Source organism: Drosophila rhopaloa, unplaced genomic scaffold (genome assembly GCF_018152115.1).
Source record: "Drosophila rhopaloa isolate 14029-0021.01 unplaced genomic scaffold, ASM1815211v1 contig_150, whole genome shotgun sequence".
Classification (NCBI taxonomy): Eukaryota; Metazoa; Arthropoda; class Insecta; order Diptera; family Drosophilidae; genus Drosophila; species Drosophila rhopaloa.
The window spans coordinates 1,576,240-1,601,502 of record NW_025335029.1 but is presented as its reverse complement, the minus strand read 5'-3'; the positions used below and the strand labels follow the sequence as shown (position 1 = coordinate 1,601,502).

Below are 25,263 nucleotides of genomic sequence, written 5' to 3'. Positions count from 1 at the left end.
AAGAACTTTAATCTTGAATCATATGTTGAGCTTTAATAAAATATTAAATTGCGGTTAAAATATAATTATACATACAAATATATATTTATTTTTAAAAAATCTCAATAAATCCTAAACCTCCCCCGCTGGAGGAGTGCAATTAGGACAGCAATTTTTATAGACATTTCTGGCTTCTCGCGACTCACCCACACCCCACTTCTCGTCACTCAGTTCTTCATTCTGCTGGCCGTCATGACCTGCTGTTGTGGTGTAAGACTTGGAAGTGGTTCGAGTATTAAAACCCGTCGACACATTCACTTTTCTCAGATTAAACCCCAATTCAGTTAGCAAAAAAGACAATAATATAATATGAACACTTGTTTATTAGTAAGAAACGCAGTTACCAAAACACAAAAGCTTATTTAACTTTTTTCAAAACTATTTTTACATTAGCTGTAGCAATTCCGTATTAGATAGTTAAATGAGCCTTTTGTATAATTGACAAACTTCACTTATTTCACTTATCCAATAGCCTCACAGATAAAATTTGTAATTTTGCTACAGTCGCTATCGTACATTTCGCCTCGGAAAATATCCACACAGTTATCTGTGCCATCTAAATTGTTTGGTTGATCTTTTTCCCACTTGAGAAAGGGTGCAAGTTTTCCAGTGGCCACGGACACAAACTCTCCCTCCTTGGCCACGTCTGAAATGCCCAGCCAGTAGACGCCATAGGGTATTTCTGCTTTGATGCTGTTTAAGTCCGATTCGTTCTGAATAGTTGCCAGGTGACCTCCCATCTCGCGGCAGGTTTCTTCGGCAGCATCCCAGGACTTTTTAATTTCTTTTTCGACGTAAATTAATCTAGACCCGATCCGCGTGAACAAAGGAGATATACTAGCGTTAGGGACACGTTTTGCCACATTTTTCTGCAGGCCTGCCAATAAGTTTTCAATCCGATTAAGTTTTGTGTGTAAGTCAAGGATATTTGCATTCGTCGATGAAGCTTCCTCCTGGTCCAGTAACTTATCAAGTTTGGCTTCGATACTGACAAGTCTTTCCTGTGTTTCATTCTGTTTTTGGGGATTGCAAGTGCTCCACTCCTTCTGGTGAAAAGCAATGTGATCGAGCATTGGCTTCAGTGCCTCAAGACAAAACTTTCCACATTGGTTTGGCGGGTCGTTCACCAGGCATACGGATCGCCCATTGTCCTGACTTTCTGCCAAGGACCCATACAAATTGAACGAAAGGAAGGCGAAGAAACAAAAAATCGATGACTTGGACATTTTAATGGTAAGCAACCACTAAGAGCAAGCGCTTTAAAGAAACTAATTCTAGACTTATTTGCTCACTTCTGGAGAGCCCCAAATTGAAGCGTGCAACTTCCCGGATGTTTTCTATCGCCTTATCAGAGAACAAGTAAAATCCCTTATAATTCAAATAAAATAGTTTTTTCAAAGTTACAAATAAATCCTAATCAGTGGGTTTTAAGCACTTAATTTCGGTCTCTGTTGAGCCACTCTCAAGTTGTTTTGAACGAACTTTAATCTCGAATCATATTTTGAGTTTTAATAGAACATTAAATTGCGCACATAAATACAACTTATACTACTTAGGGCAAAAAAGTGGCACCGACCAGCACGGGTTTAGGCGAGATCTCCGACGTTCCCTTGTGGGAGACGATCTCGTGGGAATCTTTGGGGAACAAATACTTCACTTTCTTAGAGCTGGTAGATTCAATAGGATATAATTTTTCAAATTTACGAAGACTTCCATAGTTACCAGCAAGCGCTTTCTTTTCGAATTTTTTGAAGGAATCGATATGAATGAAATCAACAGAAGCCGGGCTTTAGGTATGTGGAGAATACACAGCAGACAGATATTTATGAATAAATCGACTTAACTATTCATCACAGGAAACCAATATTTTTAATTCAACTTACTAACGCATTTATCTCATGCCAAATGACCTCTCTTTTCGGGAGTTTTCCTTATCAATTCGTCTTGCCTACACAACTTCTCATTATCATTTGATCTAAACACTTCTCCATCTAATCACACAAACCGTACTACCTCGCCTTTCTTCAATTTCCCTCGCAAGCAACGCACTTCTGGATCCCTGGTCTGTTCTGTCTATATAGCATTATTTTCTGACACAGATAATCAAGAGAAACACAGTAATACAACGAAGCTGCGCATCCAGTATCTGTAACTTCGAAAGCTCCTTGTCCAGAAAAATTGCGCATAGCAATAAAATATTGTAGCAGTGATTACCCTTTAACAATTGAGCGACTTTGCAAATACTGTGCAACTAGATGGTTCTTCATTGGGAAGCCGAAGACTTTTTGAAAGCGCTCCCATAATTCCTTAAATCATATAGAAACTGCAGCATGCGATTACCCAATAGCCAATGATGTGACTCGTTTAAACCGTGTGATTCAGCTGCGAACTCCACCTGACGTATCCATGCATGAACAGACAAGGCTATCTGGATTATAATATCACCCAAATAGTCTGGATCGCGATTCTTCTGATCCGGTACGATTGATGTCGTCATCAGTCCATGGAACATGGTGTATAGTCTCCTTCACCGGCACTTCTTTGGCAGCTAGTACGCATACCAGCTCGTCCTTCTTCAGGTTGATTATGTCCGGCTAGTTCATCTCTACAAGATCTGGGGAAAACCCCACACCTAATCGCCTTAAACTTTCTTTTTATAAGTAGCCCCTAAGATCGACTTTATTTTATCGAATTTTATTTTTAAGCGTCTTCTCGTGTTTAAGCCAAGGTCTAAAGACACTACCCCTTTATTGTGTCTGTATGCGTGGTTCGGAAGCAGTCTCTCCGCTGGAGGAGCAGCCATGACCAGGAGCAGGTCCTGGTGCGTAGCCACAGCCGTTGGAGGATACTTAGTTGTAGGTATAGGGATGACTTCCATAGTCAGCACTTCAACTGCTGGAATAGTCACCTTTGCATATTATTAACACGTGTTGTACATTCACTTTTCTCAGGTTAAACCCCAATTCAGATAGCCAAGAAGACAATAATATAATATGAACACTTGTTTATTAGTAAGAAATGCAGTTACAAAAACACAAATGCTTATTTAACTTTTTTCAATACTATTTTTACATTAGCTGTAGCAAATCAGTATTAGATAGTTGAATAAGCCTTTTGTATAATTGACAAACTTCACTTATTTCACTTATCCAATTGCCTCACAGATAAAATATTGATTGCCGCTACAGTCGCTATCGTACATTTCGTCGCGGTAAAGATCCACACAGTTATCTTTGCCAAATAAATTGTTTGGTTGATCTTTTTCCCACTTGAGAAAGGGTGCAAGTTTTCCAGTGGCCACGGACACAAACTCTCCCTCCTTGGCCACGTCTGAAATGCCCAGCCAGTAGCTCTTAGGTTGCGATAGTCCATCTTTGATTGCGGTAAAATCCGATTCGTTCTGAATAGTTGCCAGGTGACCTCCCATCTCGCGGCAGGTTTCTTCAGCAGCATCCCAGGACTTTTTAATTTCTTTTTCGATGTAAATTAATCTAGACCCGATCCGCGTGAACAAAGGAGATATACTAGCGTTAGGGACACGTTTTGCCACATTTTTCTGCAGGCCTGCCAATAAGTTTTCAATCCGATTAAGTTTTGTGTGTAAGTCAAGGATATTTGCATTCGTCGATGAAGCTTCCTTCTGGTCCAGTAACTTATCAATTTTGGCTTCGATTCTGACAAGTCTTTCCTGTGTTTCATTCTGTTTTTGGGGATTGCAAGTGCTCCACTCCTTCTGGTGAAAAGCAATGTGATCGAGCATTGGCTTCAGTGCCTCAAGACAAAACTTTCCACATTGGTTTGGCGGGTCGTTCACCAGGCATACGGATCGCCCATTGTCCTGACTTTCTGCCAAGGACCCATACAAATTGAACGAAAGGAACGCCAAGAAAAAATAAATCGATGACTTTAACATACTACAAGTTAGCAACCAGTAAGAGCAAACGCTTTAAAGAAACTGATTATAGATTTATTTGCCAACTTTCGGAGAGCCCTACATAAAAGCGTGCCTTATCAGAAAACAAGTAAAATCCCTGGAATATATTAAATTGCGCTCATAATATAAATATGTATGCAAATACATACTTTTTATAAAAGAGCTAAAAATAAATCCTAATCAGTGGGTTTTTAACACGAAATTTGGGTGTCTGATGAGTCACTCTCAAGTTGTTTTGGTCGAACTTTATTCTTTTATCATATTTTACACTTTGCAAATATTTGAATACTCAGTTACGATCTCAGAGTACTGTAAGTCCAACTCCAACCCAAGTCAACTCCTGGGAACCAGAGCCAGAACCAGTCCATAAATCCTAAATGAAAAATTACATCATGAATAGGGCACATTTTTTTATACTTTTTTTTTAATTTTTAGAAAAAATTAGCTCTCAAATTTATGATTAGATGCCTTTCGTTAAAGAAATATTTTCCTGTTGTTCTTATTTTTAGGCGAATTTCTTGTTTTTAAGGTTAATTTTGGTATGAGTGTAATTGCAATTGTTCAATTACCACTTTTTGTAAATTAGATAACGTACAAGAAAACTTTTGCATGGTTTATCATGACAAATTCCCATATCTCTTCTCTTCGAAATTCTGCTACTTTATTTTATTATGCAGACAGTTGACCCTCCGCCAACTGTCTATGCCTTAATCACAGGGATCCAGAAGTGAGAATCCCCCCGAAGACAGTAAAAGACATCCAACTGAGACACAGGGAAGTCGCTGACTGGAGACCACAAACAGTGAATGAAAATGCCAAAGACGGCTAATAAATCAATGGCCAACTGTCAGCATTGTGTGAGTGTAATAATAATCCAAGCCAAACTGGTCAATAATAAACCGAAACAAGAGCAAGGAAATGCAGAGAAATGAACACAAATGTCGCAGGACTGGAACCCCGATGCGAACTGAAATAAACCGAGTTGAGCTCTGGTCAAGCGAAAGGACATTTGAATTGGTGATGACGCTCACGGAAGATTTATTTCCACAGTCCTGTCCCGTCTGCAATGAAATAAAACGTATTAAGTCATAAAAATATCCATGGCAAAAGCGGATTACCAAAGTGTGAATGAAAGCAAAACCATCTGAGTAAAAGAGCTGTGAGGTGGAGGAGTTGCAGACCAAATGAACCGCGGGACATCAAATCTAATTATGCCATATAAAGAAACATATAAGACACTGCAAATAGAGTAGGATACACTCAGAAAACAGTACCAAGATTCAGTATTTTATATCACATTTAAATGGGAAAATGTTTTAAAACCCAGGGTATAATTATTCTTTTTTTTTCTACTCTACATAGCTTTCTTTTTAACATATTCTGAATTTGCTAGTTTCTCAGTCCCGTTAACTCGGCAAAATAACTATTTTTCAGTGTATAAAAGTGAACAGCGGGCAGCTGAACAAATGAAATTCGAGAAAATATATTTATGCAGCTTTTGTTTTAATAAAAATTTTATCATTTCACCAACGAGACGTTGAAACGGTCCAAGAGCATGTGCGCATAAATCTCTGGAGAAGCAGAATCCAAGGAAAAGCAATTATATGCAATTTATGCAGAAGTCCTGGAAAGAAGGAGGTCTGATAGTCCAAGAAAACTTTGGCTGGGAATTTGTTCAATTGAATGTCTTAAAAGCAGGCATCCTTCGTTGCCTTTTTATCAAGTCCGAGACGGCAAGAATTTATCAGCTCAGCCAACATAAAGTTTTCTTTTCCTTTCCTTTTGCCCAAACCAAAAAATTCTGTGGCATACCACAAATTTATATACAGATATATATATATATGTATACAAAAGATAAGTTTTCTTTTATTGCAATTGGCTGCAGCTTGGGAAAGGAAGCGAAAGAAAAGTTTTATTGTCCTGAGTGGGGAAATTCCTGCTCAGCTTAAGAGAGAAAATTAGAAAAGTGCAGCGCCAAAAGACGCCTGTTTGGTCATTCAATTGTGGATGTCTTGTATCTAATTTAAGATCCGTCTGCATCCTCTTGAGCGGCAAAAACTTTTCTAACCACATTAAAATAAGAAACCCGCCTGTTTTGTATGCAGCTGTTGCTCGTTGGTGAAGTTGGAGACAAATCAATCGGAATTTTGGGTTGGAGGAAGGTGGAAATACATTTTCAAGCGGTTAGTGAATGGGTTTAGCTGATTGAATTTCTGGGATGAAAGTACCCTCAGATTCTAAAATGATGGCCAAATAAAATTAAGTGGGGTCCATTATGGAGAACTTTAGGAAAATAATAAACAGTTTAGTCTAGGTATTCAGTTTTCAATGCTATTTTAACATTGAAAATATTAAATACAGATTTTATTCAAGAACTATTACTTAAATCACCCATAAATTCTGTATACTTTGTGAACCACTAACTTATCTACACTTATCCACCATCCATTACAATTTTCCCTTCCCACAATATCAGCTACTATTTCAATTTAAACACTTTGCCAACGCTAATTAAGTCTCGGAAAAAAGCACCCACAGAAAGAGCAAACGCGGGAACAAATAACAAAAACTAAATCAATATTCGCTGTACTAAGCTAAGTGTCAGTGGAAGTCCTTGAAGTCCTTACACGAGCACTTTTCGCCTTGACTTTGACACCCACCGAACCCCAGTAGCCACTATCCCACCCACCGAGCGGGAAAAAGAGCATTATCGAGTTGTCCTTGGTGGCTGCACACAAAATGCCAAGGACAATGCAGGATTACACGTCAATTGAAACTGAAACGATGAGCAAAGCCAAGGACAGAGCAAAGTGGGTGTGTGTATGGACAGCTTTGATTCAGTTTTTTAAAAGTCGGGGTTGAGGTGTGGAATTTAAGGGGGAGATCCATGGGTCGCATCTCCTTTTTTTTCGAACTACTTAAAATTTTTTTATGCAAATTTCAAGCACAATTATTGCTGACGCTGGCAAGACTCTGGCCATAATTGCAGCCATAAATTTGAGCCTCAGTCTGAGCCGAGGCAACTTGAACTGGTCTGTGGTCGTGTCATTAGAACTGAAGTTGCCGCCTATTCGAGATTTCCTTATTACTTATGCCCTACAAAGAGGTAGCTAAAGTATACTGTTTAATTTATCCATATTTCTCTTCTTAACCCTGTATTTTTTAAGAATTCAAATGTTTAACTTCCTAAAATCTAATAATAATTTTAAATCAATTTTTTGTTTGCCTCGCTTATTTTTTAAATAATTTCGATATGTTTATGTATTCAAATACATTTCTAGACCATCTTAAGTCAAAACAATTTTAGTACTTATTTTTTTGCGTATCAAACATGGTTAATTTTATGAATAGTATTTACGTAATTGGATATATTATAATATAATATCTATTATATATATTATATATTTCTGTACGTTTCAAATTTAAGTACAAAATATTAAATATTATATTAAATTTGCTGAAATATTGTTATTAAGCATATCATTATTTTAAACATTGTTCTTGTTATTAAAAAAAAAGTGTTAATTCAAAAAAAATATAAGTCTAAGTTTACATAGATTTGATAACAGATTTTCGATTAATTATACTTGTTTTACTTAAGTTTAATACTAGCCACAAAAATCTTGACAGATTTTATAGGGAATTTACAGCTTCGTTGAGCTAAGCCAAATATTTTGTTACCCTGTTAACGCTTAGCCATCCTCCCACTCCTTGGCTTTAATGTTTTTAATTTTTCCGTATCATTGCATTATTTTTTATTCAGATACTTCTCTGGCATCATCGCCGCCGCACTTGACACGAAGCCAAGGTGCAGGAAGTGGGATTGCGAGAAGGAAAATAGGAGGGGGAGCCCTTCAATTTCCATTACATTTGCAGCTGTGTTAGCTATCGATGTCCTTTTGTGTGCGGCTGTCATCTGCTTCTGGTTTTTCCCCGGATCCTTTACGTCTCCCAACTTTTCAGTATCCAAACTCCAGCTCCTTTTTCCCGGCAAGATTTTAAATTTATGCAAAGTACTCGATGTCGTCGCCGCCGCACTCAGCGCAAATAATGAGCAAGCCCGCATTTCCTGCCACGTTTTTTGCTCCTTCTCGATTATTTGTATCTGTATCTGCAACTGTAGCTATATATGTATCTGTAGCTGTATCTGCGTATCTATGGGGTTGTAGCCGCTGTTGTTGTCTACTTGATGTATCTCCTTGCACTTTGGTAAATGGCAAACAGTCTGGGTTGGGGTGAGGTCAGAAATGGATTTTTTTTTTTGAAAAGGAAGGGAAATGAGGAAAGGTGATGCCATACTTTGCTTGTTGCTTATTTAGTTTCGCCTGTCTGCTGATATCTAATATGAAGCATTTGTTCATTGGAGTTTTGATTTACCGAGCGGATATTATATCTATTGGTTTTTCGTGTGGAATCTTTTGATTTAAATCCTCAATTAAATCTATCTCTTAAAAAATTACTCAAAAACGTAGTGATTGAAGTCAATTACACCTTAAAATTTTGAAGCATTTAGGCTTTTATGAACCATTATTTTATATTGTAACCAAGCATAAAATCCTTCTTAGATTTGAGAAGCCTAATGATTGCTTAGATATTTTATTTTGTTGGCACCTGATTATTTATTGATTAAATCAAACTTTAAAATTGCTTTAAGGAAATGTCTATTATTTTCTACTATCAAAGTACAATTCAACCAACCAAAATAATCTTTATCAACACCAATAACTTCCAAAGCGCCTCACCCTTTAATTGTTTTATACCAACCAACAAATCTTTTCCAGATTACCCTTACTAGCCATCTTAAAGACGTCGTTTAAACCCTAAGGTCAGACAACAAAGTTCAAAAGGAGACAAAAACATTTAGTCTCAGCCGACGTCCATCTGGTACAAGTGTTATGTCTTAAGGACGACGCCAAATCGCGTACAATTTGTTACAATATAAATGACTTATGTCCGCGATGGCTAACGAACAGCATCTGCTGCTATAGCAACAAAGTTGGGTCTAAATCTCCACCCGCTCGAAACCTCATCCTTCCCGATCATTTCATCCATAAGCATAATAAATTTTTACGCTTGAGTGCCAGAAACTCACACCCGATATTGTGAACCAAAGTAAACTATAAATTTATAATGCGCGAAAGTAATTTTATGACTTTGTGGTTTCAGCTTTGGTTTTGGCAAGCGCAACATATCTCTAATTCCCTCGGGAGAGAGTGTGATGACAAAACTTTCAGTTAAATACAGTGCGATTCATAAGTAGATTAGGTTTTGTTGTAAAATTTTAGTTAATAAAATTATTATTTGCAGGCTTTAAATTAAATTCATAAACGTTTCAAATTTACTTTAATAAAATTAATTTATTAGAAACTAATTTTTGAATCCAGTGTGCACACTACTTTAATATATGCAATTTAAATTTATTAATATAATATAATAATTAATTTAGTTTCAGTTCTTTTAATAAATTTAATAGTAAAAACTATAATTAATTTAGTTTCTGTTCTTTTAATAAATTTAAATTGCATATATTAAAGTAAGTTCACCTAATATAAAAATTTACATATAATTATAAAAATTAATCTTTTAATGTACTACACTTATCAAGGCAAAACTTTTCTTAAAATTCCCAAATCCTTTTAGCAAAATCAAAAATGTAACAAAAATAAATTGCATATATTAAAGTAAGTTCACCTAATATACAAATTTACAATTTTCTTCATCTATATATTTTTATAATTATAAAAATTAATCTTTTAATGTACTACACTAATCAAGGCAAAACTTTTCTTAAAATTCCCAAATCATTTTAGCAAAATCAAAAATGTAACAAAAAAACTCTATAAATTAAAAACATAGATACTACTATAAAGTTGTATATTCATTTTAATAAAAATGGTATAGTTTCGCCCCGCACTGTAGTTGTAAATCAAAGAGCAAGTTGTTCGGGAGCCATGTTATCGCAGCCGAGGCAAAAATAATAAGCGCCAAGCGTCGCCCGCCGTCCGCATATTTATATGATTAACTGTTTCCCCCACACTCGCAGACACAATTATAGATACACATGATTACGAACGATAAATTGCCGCTTTGACACTTGTAATGGCCCTGTTCCCACTGCTGTTGCCACTGCAACATTTTAACCACCATGTTATTATTGCCGCTTCTGGCCAGAATATATACAGAACATAATCTTTAAACTTCAGTTCAGGAAAGCTGCCAACGCCGGACAATTGGCCCGGCTTTGGCATACAAAATTGTTTTATTGTCGGCACAGTTCCAGCTCGAAAATAGAATACACTTTTTTTATTGCAAATTTATTCAAATCATTTGTAATCTCTTCGCTCCTCTTCCGTAGGCCATAAAAGTGTGTGTGCTGCCCTTGTTATTATTGTTATTATGATTGCGATTGTTACTGGCCTGCGTACACTTATTAAGTGGTCCACTGTGTTTTCTAGGTGGTGACGGGGTGTACGATTCAGCGGGGTGGGGAACGGTTATTGTGTGGGCGGCGCGAGAACTTCCATTATTATTCGTTTTGTTAATGGCTTTATTACTAGCAAGTTGTAGAAAATAAAATTAATGTCATAGGATGTTCTTTAAGATTTAAAAATTTATATCCCTAAATTAAACTAAAATTTTACGCAGAAATTGTAAATTCACACTTTTAACATATAATACTTAATTGCACTTAACAGAAAATAACCTGAGATTTCGAGCTTTTCATTTAGTAGGTTTTGTAAACATTATACCTCAAAATTTTTTAAATATCTTAATACATATTTCAATATATATTACTACTCTTTAATTTAAGTCACCTTTTATTAATATTTACCTTTTTAACATAGTGTCCCTTATTCAAAGAAAAAGAGGTCCCCTTAAATCCTTTTTTTATCTAAACACGCGATGTACAGAACAAAAACAAACTAAAAGCAGCAACAATAAACAGCGTAAGATTTTTATATTTATTGCCAATGACTTCTTTTTTTTCACCGACTGCCAGTGCATTAACCCCTTGGTGCCCCCCTATCCAACCACAAAAAAAAACGCAAGCTGCAGCAGGATGACTCATCAAATGAAAGAGATGGCAGATGGGAAATGGAGAGAGAGGGAAGAGTACTAGAACGGGTAACGGCGAAATGTACAACTTGGCATTTTATTATTATGATTATTTGTAGTATTTGCTGTTGTTCCGGCTGCTGTTTCTTCTTGAAAAGCGAGCGGAAAAGTGCATAAAAAATGAGACGGTGATGGAGGAAAGTTTTAGTGGGAGAGGAACTAGGAAAATGCAGCTCAAGGCACCGACAAAAGTCTCCTATAATCAGAGCTGAGCTTTTAGTTTTGGGAAATAATTATAAAAAAGATAAGATGTCAATAATAATTCCACCATATTACAATTGCTTAATTCATTTCTTTACAGTTTTCTTTCTTACTTTCGTTGATTTTTTTATTAGTATTTACAAGTTTTAATTGTTTTTGTTTTATTGCACCAATAACTTAATTAAAAAATTATCTTAATGGATTTTTTAGCTAAATCTTAATAAATGTTGTACCATACTCGTATTGAATAAGATCATAATTTCCTGGTGTACTTATATTAAGCTGTAAAATAAATGTAAAATGCATTTTAAAATAAATTTTAGTTACTCCATTATTTTTCTAAGAAAAAGCTATATTGGCATTACTTTCTCTAATGCTCGAATCGTATGCATGGACCTTCCGCTGGACTTTGATTCGGTGCCCTAACCCTCGCCGTTTTCCCTTGACGCACTCTGTTTACCAACTGCCGCGAGCAGAAAATGCACTTTGTGATTAGTTGGAGGGTGCCCTTTTGCTTTGGGTCCTGGTACCGTTATGGAAAGGATTTCCATTGTTTGCATTTAGCATCTTGGCTTATCGGGGGAAGGAGGTGCGGCCATAGCTTATAAGCAAATCGAGCTGCGGAGCACTTCATCATGTTTGAAAAGTTCAATAGTCATCATCAAGAACATCAACGTGCCGATCCTCATTGTCCTCGACTCGACTCGATTTTTCTTCTGTTTTTATTATTATTTTTTTTTACTCAACCCCTAAATGCAGTGCACTCCTCTGCTTAATGTTTAATAAATGTGTAATGCATAGGGAAAGTTGGTTCCTTGGCTTTGTAACTGGCTGCGGCGATGTTGTTGATATTGCTCCTTCACCCTGCAACCTTATTTTCAACGTGACTCATAACTTTTTTTTCAGTTCATTGGAATGCGCACAGTGGGCTGAACATTTTAGCATTTTTATTTAAAATACATTCCACGATGTTTATTTTTGCTTTAAAAGTAGGAAAGTTTATCATACAAAATTGTAGTTCTTTAATTTAAATAGTGTTTTTTATTCCTGAACCACTGTCACTGTCAACCCCTAAAAATCTGTCGGTTTCTCCACTTTCCTTGTTTATTGTGCTTAAATCCCTGCAGCAACTTGAAGGAATATTTGCATGGCCCGCTTCTCATCGATGTCGATAAGTGTATTGGCATTTTGAGGAACCCGTGTTTTGGCTCAAGTACTCGGCAGCAACAACAAGTCGAATATATATATAAGTATCGAGCAGGGAACACCTGCAAACTTTTGAATAAACAACGAGCACACACAAAAAAAAAACACTTGAGGGCTTTACACATTTTAGGGTGGCTACCCTCAACATTCTCAAGTGTGTTTAACGAAATTTCAAGTGCGACGCAGTAGCAGACGATCGAAAAAAAAGGACTTCCCATATTGGTATGTGAAGTGTCCCACAACTTTCCCATGACACACATGCAATTTGAAATTGTTTCTCCTTTGTCAAAGCATTTTGTGTCACTTTTAATTGAAATCGCTACCCCTCAATCTCACCTGTTGGCAATGCATCAATGAAAATCGGGCTTCCTTTTGTTGCTTTGTTATTGTAAATCATTAAAACTGCATAGGAATCTCAACTATATACGTACATATATGGGTCTGTGGGAACTTTTCAGCGCTTTCCCAGTTTTTGGGTTATGTAAACTTGTCGCTGCGGAGGAGGATGAAGGGGATCCAGCCCTCTAAGTACTGTGAGAACCCCGAAACTACTACTAAATTGCGTCGCAATTGGTTCGGGAGTGACTCATTTGTATACGATGGATGGATGGCATGGCTTATTGATGCCTTAACCTCGTTTCAATCGCTCGGAAAACACCTGGCCAACCTGCTCGACTCTGGCTCAAATTTAGGTGTGAAAATGGGGGAAAAGAACCTCATCGAGATGATCGATCGATCGTCAGCAAATGTTTATCTTTTGGATAATGTAAATATTGTTGATTCATTCACACACAGCCCAGTGTACAAGATCTAATGGAAAAATAATGCCAAGTGACAGATCAATGGGAGATTTTATTTGGCTCTGTTTAGTTTGCATTATTAATCCTAAATGGGATGAAAAAATATTATTGGGTATTAGATAAGCTGAAGAGGGTAATTCTGTCATTTTGGCTTTAGCGGAAATTGAAAAATATTAAAGACAAAGAAGTAATTTAAAACATTTGTAATATTTCTTTGATACTAAAGTATTAAACTTAGAGATGTTTGAAAAAAGATGAGTTTCTTAAATTGCCTAGCTTAACATATTTTTTGTGCTCTAAATGAAATTATATTACATTATGAAAACATTAATCCAAATAATGTTATATAATATAATGTACATTTCATTGTCTTTACTGATTTTAATTTAAATAAATAAATTATCTATATATTTTTATTAATTCAGTGCTTATATAGTTTCAGACTTAATTCAATTTTTTTTCAAATTTATTTAAAACTTGCCTCTAATCATATATTTACAGTTTCATTTTTCTATGTGCCTACTTTCCTCTGGTTACTCATTAATTTAAGCAACACGGGCGCGAACTCGGGTGCGAGAGACACGCGACAATTATTAATTATTTAAAGCAAGGAATTTTATCAGCCAGATAGGCACAACGAGAAAATAATATGAAAATTTCATGCGATTAATTAGAAATATATGCAAATTTCGTCAAGACAGCACCCGGACACGGGGGACACGTGTAATTGTTGATAGCCAGCGTTGGTTGACAATATGTCAAGCGACAACAGTAAAAATTTTGACACCGAGGGCTGTGAGAAGGGGTCAGAAGGGTCTTTAGAGTCCTGGTACAGTCGTCACGTGTTGCACGGACCGACAAAACAAGGCAAAACCCTCGGACGCGATAAGCCAAACACGAGAATCCACTTGGGAAAGTGGCGTAAAATAGTTTCGCCAGCGATAAGTTCATTTGATGGTAATTTTGTGCCGGTGGTTGGTCGGTCGGTGGGTGTGAGTCCTGACCCTAAAACCCAGTACCCAAAACCCAAAACCCACACCCCGAGAAAAGGGATTCACACGCCTTCCTTCCCACAAAAAGGAAACTGACAAAAAGCCAAACCAAAACAACAAACAGAGACAGTCAGAGATGATGTTCTACGTTCGTCGAGGAGGAAGTCTTCCGAAGGGGATTTTCGGGTGTGCGTGTTGAAACAATTAAACAAATTTTAAGCACTCAAAAATGGACAGTGGGACGAGTTTAGAAAAAAAAAGAAATTTAATAGAATACATATCAAATAATCAATAATTAATTAATTAATATGTTATTTTACAATATATACACAATATTTGATATTTCCAACACTATTTTATTTTGTTGTATTAAATATTAAATTCTAGTACTTTAAATATTCTACACAAAATATTAATTGAAACACACATCCCCAATTAATTTAAGGAATTATTATTATTACTTAAGGAATTTATTTTTGTTATTGTTTTCTTCTTTCTTTTCTAATTTAGTGTGATAGTCACAAAATGTTACATTCAAGGATATTATTGATTATTTTATTCTGCTCATGAAATCCTGAGGACGTACCACTTAGCGTTTAATACTATTATATTATATTAATGGAAGTAAAATTGTCTCCAATATTATAAGCAAAAAACAAAGTTTGAACCACTGTAGCCCGGGCTCTCGTCATGTAAATTGGACGCACCCTTGCCTAATGGACTCGAGTACCTGGTTGCGACTTCCGCGCCGACTGGATCAGTAGGCAGACACAGATACAGATGCAAATACTGATGCAAATACAGACACAACGACCCGCATATGTCACCGTCAATCGGCGTGACCAGGCGCAGGATGAATGGCTGCAAGGACCCTCGCGAGGACGCAATTTCCAGGGAGGACGCATGCAGCGTTAATTACTCACTTCATTCGCGTTTAGTTCTTTTTCGCTCGGCGTTCTCACGCCCCGCTGGATTTGTATCCGTATCTGGCTGTGAGTTTCTGCCGCCCGTGCGGTATCTGTATCTGCATCTGAATCTGTATCTGCATCTCGATCCGAGATTGCTCTCATGTTTTGCCGCTTCAATGGTTAGGTTGCTGGTTGATTTTGGACTACTGTGTGTGTACACTCAGAAAAACAGCGATCTTTTAACTGGCGAGGAAAATGTTGACATTTTAATAAATAATAAATCAAATAAATTGTTTACTTAAAATTCCTATAGTCCTAATATTTTAAAGCAAATGTTGTTAAACCATTGTTCTCAAACCAGCTTCTGTATTTTCTCCCTTTTGTCTATTTATAAAACTGAAGTTCATTTTTTTGAGTGTAGGCAATTCAAGAGTGCTCGTCAGTGGAAATTTGTCACACTCCTTTGCGAGTTGCAAGTTTAATTGCGCGTGGCGACTCAATCTGCGTTGTCAGTGGTACTCGGCACCCCCTCTGTTCTGCTCGGATCTTGATGAAATGTCACACTGTGCTAATGCAAGTTAAACTGCATTTACTGCCTGCTAATTTCTGTGTGAAAATCCCAGATAGCTACGAATCATTTTCGTTGTAATTCCCTCCATTGAGCATAGAAAATTGTATTTCGAGGTCATGAGAATATTTGAAGTGGTTGGTTAGAAGGTCACTCCCTCTTTTCTCAATCAAGGTTAAGCCGCGTGGTGAAAGTTGCTGTCCCAAATGGGAAATTTGTCAATTTCTGATTTGATTTGGATAATAAATATGATGATCGCACATTGTTCCATGGCCAAATACTAAAAGGGTTTTTTCTATGAGGAAATTGGCACAGAACGATGATGACTTTATTACTGGTAACAAAATTATACTGAATTAAATGTATCTTTTATATATTTGAACTATCAAAATCGGAATCGGAAGACAACAAACATAAACATTAAGTCCTTTCTTTAAAAATTATCTTATACAAATGATTTCTTTTCTGACAGCAACCTTTTCGTGTAACTAACAAAAGAAATTTATTGGAAGTTTATCATTTTGACCGCAACATTTTTCCAAGCTTTAACCTCACACATTTACGCTGCAAATCGAGTGCCCAGCCACGTGTTCCATTTAACGACCCCTCCGTAACCTTAATTCATCATTCATGGACTCAATAACGACAGCAGAGAACTTCAAAAATTGCTTATAATTGCCATAAATAACGTTCGGGAACACTTGTTCCTCATCCACAAGAGGATACACATATCCATCCACATCCACACATTGATCCACCCACCCGCATAAAATAAAATTGAAATGAACACGCAATGGCATAGAATAAATGTATCCGTGTATGAGTATACAAATGTTACGATTGTCTGGCAATTACCAAATTATTGTTATGTATAACTGTTCAGGCCCACAAGTATCTGTTGGCCATTATAAATGTATCTTTTATGGGCCACATGCGTGTACAGTTGCACCCCCTCGCAGGTTATGGCTTTCAGGTGTGTCCCAAAAGTCCGAAAACCGAAAACCAAAAACCCACACCTCGAATGTCCATAATTCCCGGATGAGGCAACTGTACTACGCTGGCCATATATCTAATCAACACTCGCTGTGGGAGGAATAATGCCTTTTGATTTCTGGACTTGCATCACTGTCATTAGCCACCCCCTTCTAAACTTTTCCTATGTCAACGGGGCTGTTTGTTGTCGCCTTTAATTGTCCCTGTTCCTCACCATTTTTTGGGTAGTTTTCCCGTTCGCGTTTTTCCGCCTTATGTAGATTTTGTTCCCGTTTTTTAAATTACCGCTGATTGTTTTCATCAACAATTGTAATGAAGTAAATTATGAGCAGTCCTTGATCCCCGGCTCTTTGTTGCTAATTAGCGTTAATTTGATATGGAAGTTGGTAAGGGGCTTTCGGTTTCCTGATATTGATAATATAATATAATATAATATAATATAATATAATATGTTCGTTATAAATATAACTATAACCGAAATAATAATAATAATAATAATTACCAACATTTAAAACTAGTTATAAAAACTAAATTTTGTATTTTCTATATTTTATTATTTAAATTATAAAGAGCATATATCAAAAGCTGCCTCAGAAAACTTAAGTTAAGTTTTGGGGTTTTCAGTTTAAACCATAAAAAGAAAATATATGACTACATAGAATTTAATTGCAGAATAAAATACCTTTTTAATGGTATTGTGCTATTTCACACATACCACACAATTGAGATCAAGTATCGATAGACCCATTAATATTCCCAACACACTCTCACCCCTTTCCATAAAGTGTCACAATTTAATGAGAAGAAATTAACTGATATTAGCAGCGTTTTAATTAAACACAAGTTTGCAATGACAAGCGAACATTTTGCATAAGTACCCACATGTTGCCACATGGGATACCACCCCCAATGAGACTAGACCAACACGACTAGCCCAACTCGAACCCACTTAAAAGCACCCATTCCCCCATAAACTATGATATTTTAGCACAGTTTTAACATTTCCCGAGGGGCTACCCGCTGTCGAAACCATTAAAATCTCTCGCAAACTTGCAATTATTTTAAAGCAGATGTTACTCAATATATGTACAGTAGTTTTTGTACACTGCGGTACGGAATTTTAAGATCGAAATAAGCTTTATTATGATTTTTTGACTTTGAATTATATTTCGATATTATGTAAACTTTAGATGCATTGACTAAATACATGAGCCGAGTTCATAAATCATAATGATCGTATTAATAAGAAAAATATGAGCTTCCACTTATTAGGTTGCACTTTTAAAGATATTTAGTTTTGTATTCCTTAAAAGTCTTCTCATTAATACTATATTTATGCCCCGGACTGTACATCGCACACTCTATCCTAGAAAAAAGAATATAGTTTAACTGCAGAAAAATGAAAGCCCGAATGCAAATAGAAGACACGCAATGCCATGACATGATAATTTCCCCCTTTTGTGGGCGACTTGATGTGAAGGTGAGCATCGAGAAAGGGAGTGGAAATTAAGGAGTGTGGGCCTTTCAGAGGAGGGTACTCCTTTTGTTTTTAACACTTACCCTAGTGGGACACCAGAGGGTTGCTACGCACATTTTAGCAGCTGTTGAGGTTTTGCCTTGCAATTGAGAATGCAAAAAAAAAATAATAAAGAGGAAAAAAGGCGAGTCCTTACTTGCTATACTGAAACAAAATTGTGGGTGCAAGTAAACGAATATATTATTATTTTTAACTTCATTTTTAAATCTATTGATTTATTTTGCTTTAGCTTAAAAATCATTACAAATATTTACTTTGCCAAGACAAACAGATTATTCAAATATAAATATCTTCGAATTCATTTTTTAATGGCCTTTCTCAATTTTTTCACAACTCAAATTCCATCCTGCCAATAGAAAACCCCACAAATAAATGCTTTTGGTTACTAAGATCTTAAAAATACCTACAATTTTAGTAAGGACTATTTGTTGCTTTTAAAACTTTTGTTCCAGTGCATTTGGTTAACCCTAGCCTGCATCTTTTTAGAGTTTGCAGTTGACAACAGAGCAGGAAAGTCAGTCAGAGCCTCTGCTTTTGTCTTGCCTCTTTCCCAGTTCATTGACCGCATTATGCGTTACTGCGAAAAAGTGCGTAGATCCCAATTGCAGTAAACTCACCTTCCAGTGTCCCTTATTGAGATTCCGGATGCTTTTACTTTATTTGCGTTCGGCGAAAGTTGATTTCCTTGATGCCGCCTCGCGAAGCTTTTTGAAGTTACCAGTTATCCTTTTATAGCAACTGCAACTGCTGATGAGGCCAAGACTTTTGCCCTTTGTTTTTAATCGGTAAAGTGCAGGGATTCCTCGCAAAAGGCAAACATCTTTGGTATTTGCATCTGCAGGTTTTGTGGTTGAACTTTTGCGGTTACTTGGGGGTTTTCTATTCGAAAGATGGGTATTGCAGAACAAGTTTGAGCAAAGGATTATTTATTTCGTTTGGTGTAGGACGGAATTCAAATTTAAGATGTTTTTTTTTTTCATTTTGTAAAATATTTCTTTAAGAAGTGATAATATTTCGAACTATGCCCTTTTATGTTAGCTTTAGTTTTAAAAACTATTCTACATTATGTTAATATATTAAGTGAATCTCTTTCTTTTATCCATTTTTTGATTTATATATACATTTTTTGTCAGAATCAGCTCTTTAACTTTAATTTCCTGCATTTTCCGCCTCTTTTAACTCATTCACATTCCGGCAGCAGGACCTTCTTTTTTGTTTTTATCAACAGCATTTATTTACCACTTGATATGCATTCTTAATTACAAAAGTCGGTACTCTCTCTATTTTTTACTGAAACCCTTTCCCCATTTTTGCCTTCGTTTGATGTATATCTGCTTGACACTTGAGGGTGGACAGAGACACATTTCTAAATTAATTTGCATAAATTGTGGAGGCCTTAGACTTGCCAGATTTTTATTTGTCGGGGGCTAGGTTAACTCTCTTGTCAATTGTGCCGTCGGAGTTTTTTTCTAAAAGAAAGGGAGAAAGGTTTCGTTGAACGAAGACACTTTTGTATTAATTGAAGCGTAAAAAGAAAGAAAATTCAACCGACTCGAGATGGGGTTAGAATACATTTTTTTTGTCCTCTACTGCCTCCTCTACTTTGTCCTGTACCTCTCATTTTAATCCTTGTGCCTGCTTCAGGGAGTCAATAACCTTTTAATGAGATTTCCAACTGTCAGGTTGGATGAGGAGTTCCCTCTATATACGTTTTTGTTTTGGTGTGAGAGAGGTGTGTCCCCGTTAGATTATTGAGGTATTACAATGTTGAATGTATCTGGAAAAGCCCTTTCTTCCCCTCAGCCTCTGTTTGCTCAGCCGCTTACTGAAATTAACGTTTAGTTGAGGCTTACATAAATTTGCATATCAATTTTATGCGCCTGCTAAAGATGCCGGATTGGATTAGTGTCGGAGACCCATCCATCATTACTGACCCAGAATTATCCAAACATTTAGCAGGTAAACCCTAGGAAAAAGATCGATTGGTAGCGATACTGAGAAGTGTTCAAGCACTTGGAAATATTTCGTTATTCTTTAAACATGAATGTGTTAAGCCATTTAACTTCAAATAAACGTGTACACTTCCTCTAAATATTTTACGAAAAACGGAAAGGTCTGATATCCAAAATTTTGAATGTAAAATGGGAAAACCTCCTTACCAATAACAGTTATTAAATTGATTGTCACCTGTCGTTGGTTGTAGGCATAGAAGTGGCCTGCCTAATGACGCGTAACTCCTCCGCCTCGTAATTCTGTCAGTTGCAACCAGATATTACCAATATATCACACGGTGCCATTGACTTTTTCGCCATCATCCACCGCATAATCATGGGGGGTCCGTCTTCCTGTTCAATGGCTGTAATTGTCACTTTTGATTATGTCAAGATGACTTTATAATTACCACACACACTGCCGTGCACGTGTGACAATTTAAGTGGCGGTTGCAAGCACACGTAGGCGGCCAAGTAATTTGCAAACCCTTGGCCAAAGGCGAAAATTACTGTAATTTTGAGTTGCTGCCAGATCCGGACATGTATTTTCTATTTTCCAGCGGAAGTGCGAAGCACATTTGTGTGCGGTGGCGAGTTGCTGGGAAAAAAGGAGTTGTTTGCCAATTTTAGTAAGAAATTTTTATGGAAATCATTAATAAAAATATTTAAAATTTCCGTCCTAATGACAAATCTTATGAGTTTTCAACCAATTTATTTTTAGTCTTTCAGTAAACGTTTACTTAAGTCTACTGTGTATTTTATAAGTAATATAAGATGATAAAAGAATAATATAATATTGCATTTGTAAAGTAGAATGAAGGATAACAGTTCAAGGTAAGTCTTGTAGTGATTTTTTTCTATTTTTAATATATAAATAAATAAACATGAAATATTTAAATATAACTATCAATTACCCTTTCAGTATTGTAATATTTTATTATATCAAGGATACTGTTTATAGGTATTTAAAATTATTAATAAATATACCTCTCTCCAACGACCAGTAACTGATCTCAATCCATTGCTCATAATTATATCTATGATCTCAACTGCCCACAGCAGGGGTTATCTCAATAATCGTTTGCGCTTCTACACTTCTCTAAACTGACAACGAAACCATAAAAACTCTGTCAACATTAGGGCCTACAAATACTTGACCCCTCGTGGATCAAAATCCATTTAGGGCTGGTATAGCACGAAAACAGGGAAACAGAAACTATCCAACTATCACCCTTTTTCGATTGACACTTGTGATAATCCGATCTAACCATCGATTGAGAGACATTTTAAAAACTCGTTACAAAGGGTTGTCAAACGAAAATATCATTTTACAATTGTTTGACCAACACTAAGCGCGAACAGCAACAAAACGGGGAAAACCAATAAAAAATCATAATTAAAACTCCAATATGTTTGACGGTATCCAGCTGCGAAAGGACATACACACACGACCCACCCCAACCACCAAACTGACAAAACAATTTCAATTTTGGTTTCCAACAAAAAAAAAATCGAATTCTCCTTTTTTTTACAATTTGAAAAATGATACGAAAATGTCATTATGTTATCGATGAAGTGAGGGAGGGAAACCAGGCGGCTCTGACATTTATTTACCGTGTTGAACAATTGTTGTCCAGGGCTGAATTTGGCTGAAAGGATGTGCCACGTTAATTGTGCCATTTTGTGGACAGTCACAGCGGGGAGATAGGAAAACTCCATGCCAGGACTACAGTAGCCGTCCATCGATCATATTTCACGTCCTTTCCTATGACTGCCTTTGATTGCCAGCTGGGTAACATCCTTTATTTTTTGTTTTTTATCTGTTTTTGCGTGGGTTGAAGTCGTTCGTCGAGGAAGGGGTTATTTTAGACTATTTTTTTCTCTTGGATGGGGGCATTCCACATATTGAGGGTGTTTTTTTGCACTCCAATCCCGATGATTATGATGTATGACTGTCTGGACTCGGTCACTTTCTCCTCTTTAGTTTCGCTTCACATAATATTTCTATTTTTTGTGACTTTTCCCAAATGGCGATATTTGCAGATATTTTTCTTCATGTCATTAGATATCATCAATCAAATGGGAACATTTTTTGTATGCCATTTGACAACACATCATCAGTTTCTATTGTTCAATAATTTTATGAATATTCATAGTTTTTTAGCCGTGTCCTGTCCAAGCGTTTTTTCCTCCATTGTATTTGCTTACCCGTGATATGTTATTTATGATTTTTTCCATTCCTGCACTTTAATTTTATCAGTGATGAGTCATGATTTTTTGGCAACATGTATACATATCTACAGGGTACAGTAGGCGTTAAGGTTAAGGAGCAAAAAAAAAAACAACAATATAATTGAAAAAATGTTCTATTGTTGGTTTTAAATATAGGCTGAAACTATTTCATATTTTTATAGTACAATACTGAAAAACAAAAATTGCCCTGAAACATTGTTTTTATTTAATATAAATAGAAAGATCATATAGATTTAACAAAAACATAATAATGGGATAACTTTTCATTGCAATTGCATACATTCCGGATTATATTTCTTTATACCATTTGGAACGATTTTGAATTGCAGTGTTTCTTTGCGATTCTGCGCAGCCCCTGAAACGCCAGGCCATTGAGAAACTGGTCCAAGAGCTTCCTCGTTCCGTTGTCCAGTGCCACCGTACTGGGCATAGCCGCTGCTTCGATCAGTAATCCGCTCCTGCTGCAGATGGCTCCGGTTCCCGGGATCGGAGTACGGGCTGAAGTTGGACCTTCAGTGCTCTGAGATCGGAACTGAGCTAACCGTTCAAATATTCCACTTACTAATAAGATATTTGCAAAGCTTAAAATATAAATAAAATAGTTCGTCCAAAACAACTTGAGAGTGAACTTGAGCTTTGAAATAGAAAAGTATGTTTTTGCATATATATTTATATTATGAGCGCAATTTAATCTAGTCCAGTTTTCGGCTTTACTTGTTCTCTGATAAGGCATGCTTTGATTTCGGGCTCTCCGAAAGTTAGCAAATAAATCTAGAATCAGTTCTTTTAAAGCGTTTGTTCTTACTGGTTGCTTACTTTTAATATGTTCAAGTCATCGATTTATTTATTCTTGGCCTTCTTTTTGTACAATTCGTATGGATCCTTGGCAGAAAGTCAGGACAATGGGCGATACGTATGCCTATTGAACGACCCAACAAATCAATGTGGAGACTTCTGTCTTGAGACACTGAAGCCAGTGCTCGATCACATTGCTTCTCACCAGAAGGAGTGGAGCACTTCCAATCCTCAAAAACATAATGAAACACAGGAAAGATTTGTCAGAATCAAAGACAAACTTGACAAGTTGCTCGACCAGGAGGAAGCTTCATCGACGAATGCAAATATACTTGAGTTACAGACAAAACTGGAACGGATTGAAAACCTACTGGCAGGCCTGCAGGAAAATGTGTCTAAGCGTGTCCACAACGCTAGTATATCTCCTTTGTTCACTCGGATCGGATCGACATTAATTTACATCGAAAAAGAAATTAAAAAGTCCTGGGACGGTGCTGAAGAGACCTGCCGCGAGATGGGAGGTCACCTGGCAACTATTCTGAGCGAATCGGACTTTACCGCCATCAAAGAAGAACTATCGGACTATGCCAGCTACTGGCTGGGCATCACAGACGTGGCCAAGGAGGGGGAGTTTGTGTCCGTGGCCACTGGCAAACCAGCACCTTTTTTCAAGTGGAGAGCAAACCACCCAAACAATTTATCAGGAAAAGATAACTGTGTGGATATTTACAAGGGCGAAATGTACGATCTCAACTGTAGCAAAATTACAAATTTTATCTGTGAGGCTGTTGGATAAGTGAAATAAGTGAAGATTGTTATTTATACAAAGGTTTATTCAACTATATATAAGGCAATTGCTACACAAAATGTTAATAAAAGTTTTTCAAAAAGTGTGTGCTTTTGTTTTTTGAGGCATGTGAAAAAATAAATAAAAAATGGTAACTGGGCTTATTACTAATAAACAAGTGTCCATATTATACAATATTAATCAATTGCAAATTATTATGTTGTCTGTCTTGGCTAACTGAATTGAGTTACTCCTGGTCATAGCTACTGTTCCAGTGGCGGTGGTTCAGGATTTTTTTTAATTTTTTAAAAATATATATAATATTTGTATGTATATTTTGACCGCCATTTAATCTTTTATTAAAGCTTAAAATATGATTCAAGATTAAAGTTCGTTCAAAACAACTTGAGAGTGGCTCAACAGAGACCCAAAACAAGTGCTTAAAACCCACTGATTAGGGTTTATTTTTAACTTTAAAAAAATGTATATATTATTTGCATATAATATAATTTGCAAATTTAATCTTTTCCAGGGGTTTTACTTGTTCTCGGATAAGGCAATACATAACATCAGGGCACTTGTCCGATTTAATTCAGGGCTCTTCGAAAGTTAGCAAATGAATGGGGAGCAGTTTCTTTAAAACGTTTGCTCTTACTGGTTGCGTACTCTTAAAATGTTCAAGTCATCGATTTATTTTTTCTTGGCCTTCTTTTCAAACATTTTATATGGATCCTTGGCAGAAAGCCATGTCAATGGGCGATCAGTATGCCTGTTGAGTGACCCGCCAAATCAATGTGGAGACTTTTGCCTTGGGGCACTGAAGCCAATGCTCGATCACATTGCTTTTCAACAGAATGAGTGGAGCACCTGCAGTCCCCAAAAACATAATGAAACACAGGAAAGATTTGTCAGAATCAAAGACAAACTTGACAAGTTGCTGGACCAGGAGGAAGCTTCATCGACGAATGCAAATATTCTTGACTTACGCACAAAACTGGATCGGATTGAAAGCTATTGGATAAGTGAAATAAGTGAAGTTGGTTATTTAAACAAAAGGCTTATTTAACTATATAAAACGCACTTGCTACATATTATGTAAACATAGTTTTTAAAAAAGTTACATGAATTTTGTGTTTTGAGACA

At 36.4% G+C, this 25,263-nt stretch overlaps 3 protein-coding genes across 3 annotated transcripts; 1 reads left to right on the top strand and 2 right to left on the bottom strand.

Moving 5' to 3' along the window:
- Positions 1–500: 500 nt before the first annotated feature.
- LOC123037163 (accessory gland protein Acp29AB-like) lies at positions 501–1,265 on the bottom strand. The gene has a single exon (XM_044456776.1). It carries the CDS (start codon positions 1,263–1,265, stop codon positions 501–503), a length of 765 nt encoding a protein of 254 aa, XP_044312711.1.
- Positions 1,266–3,184: 1,919 nt separating this feature from the next.
- LOC108038313 (accessory gland protein Acp29AB-like) lies at positions 3,185–3,959 on the bottom strand. The gene has a single exon (XM_017115090.1). The coding sequence runs from the start codon at positions 3,950–3,952 to the stop codon at positions 3,185–3,187; it is 768 nt and encodes a 255-aa protein (XP_016970579.1). The 5' UTR covers positions 3,953–3,959.
- Positions 3,960–23,361: 19,402 nt separating this feature from the next.
- On the top strand, positions 23,362–24,129 carry LOC108041532 (accessory gland protein Acp29AB-like). Its single transcript, XM_044456775.1, has one exon. It carries the CDS (start codon positions 23,362–23,364, stop codon positions 24,127–24,129), a length of 768 nt encoding a protein of 255 aa, XP_044312710.1.
- The last annotated feature ends 1,134 nt before the right edge of the window (positions 24,130–25,263 follow it).

Bases quoted from the DNA above. Each gene is read 5' to 3' on its own strand.
- LOC123037163 (XM_044456776.1), bottom strand. From the start codon at position 1,265: ATGTCCAAGTCATCGATTTTTTGTTTCTTCGCCTTCCTTTCGTTCAAT.
- LOC108038313 (XM_017115090.1), bottom strand. From the start codon at position 3,952: ATGTTAAAGTCATCGATTTATTTTTTCTTGGCGTTCCTTTCGTTCAAT.
- LOC108041532 (XM_044456775.1), top strand. From the start codon at position 23,362: ATGTTCAAGTCATCGATTTATTTATTCTTGGCCTTCTTTTTGTACAAT.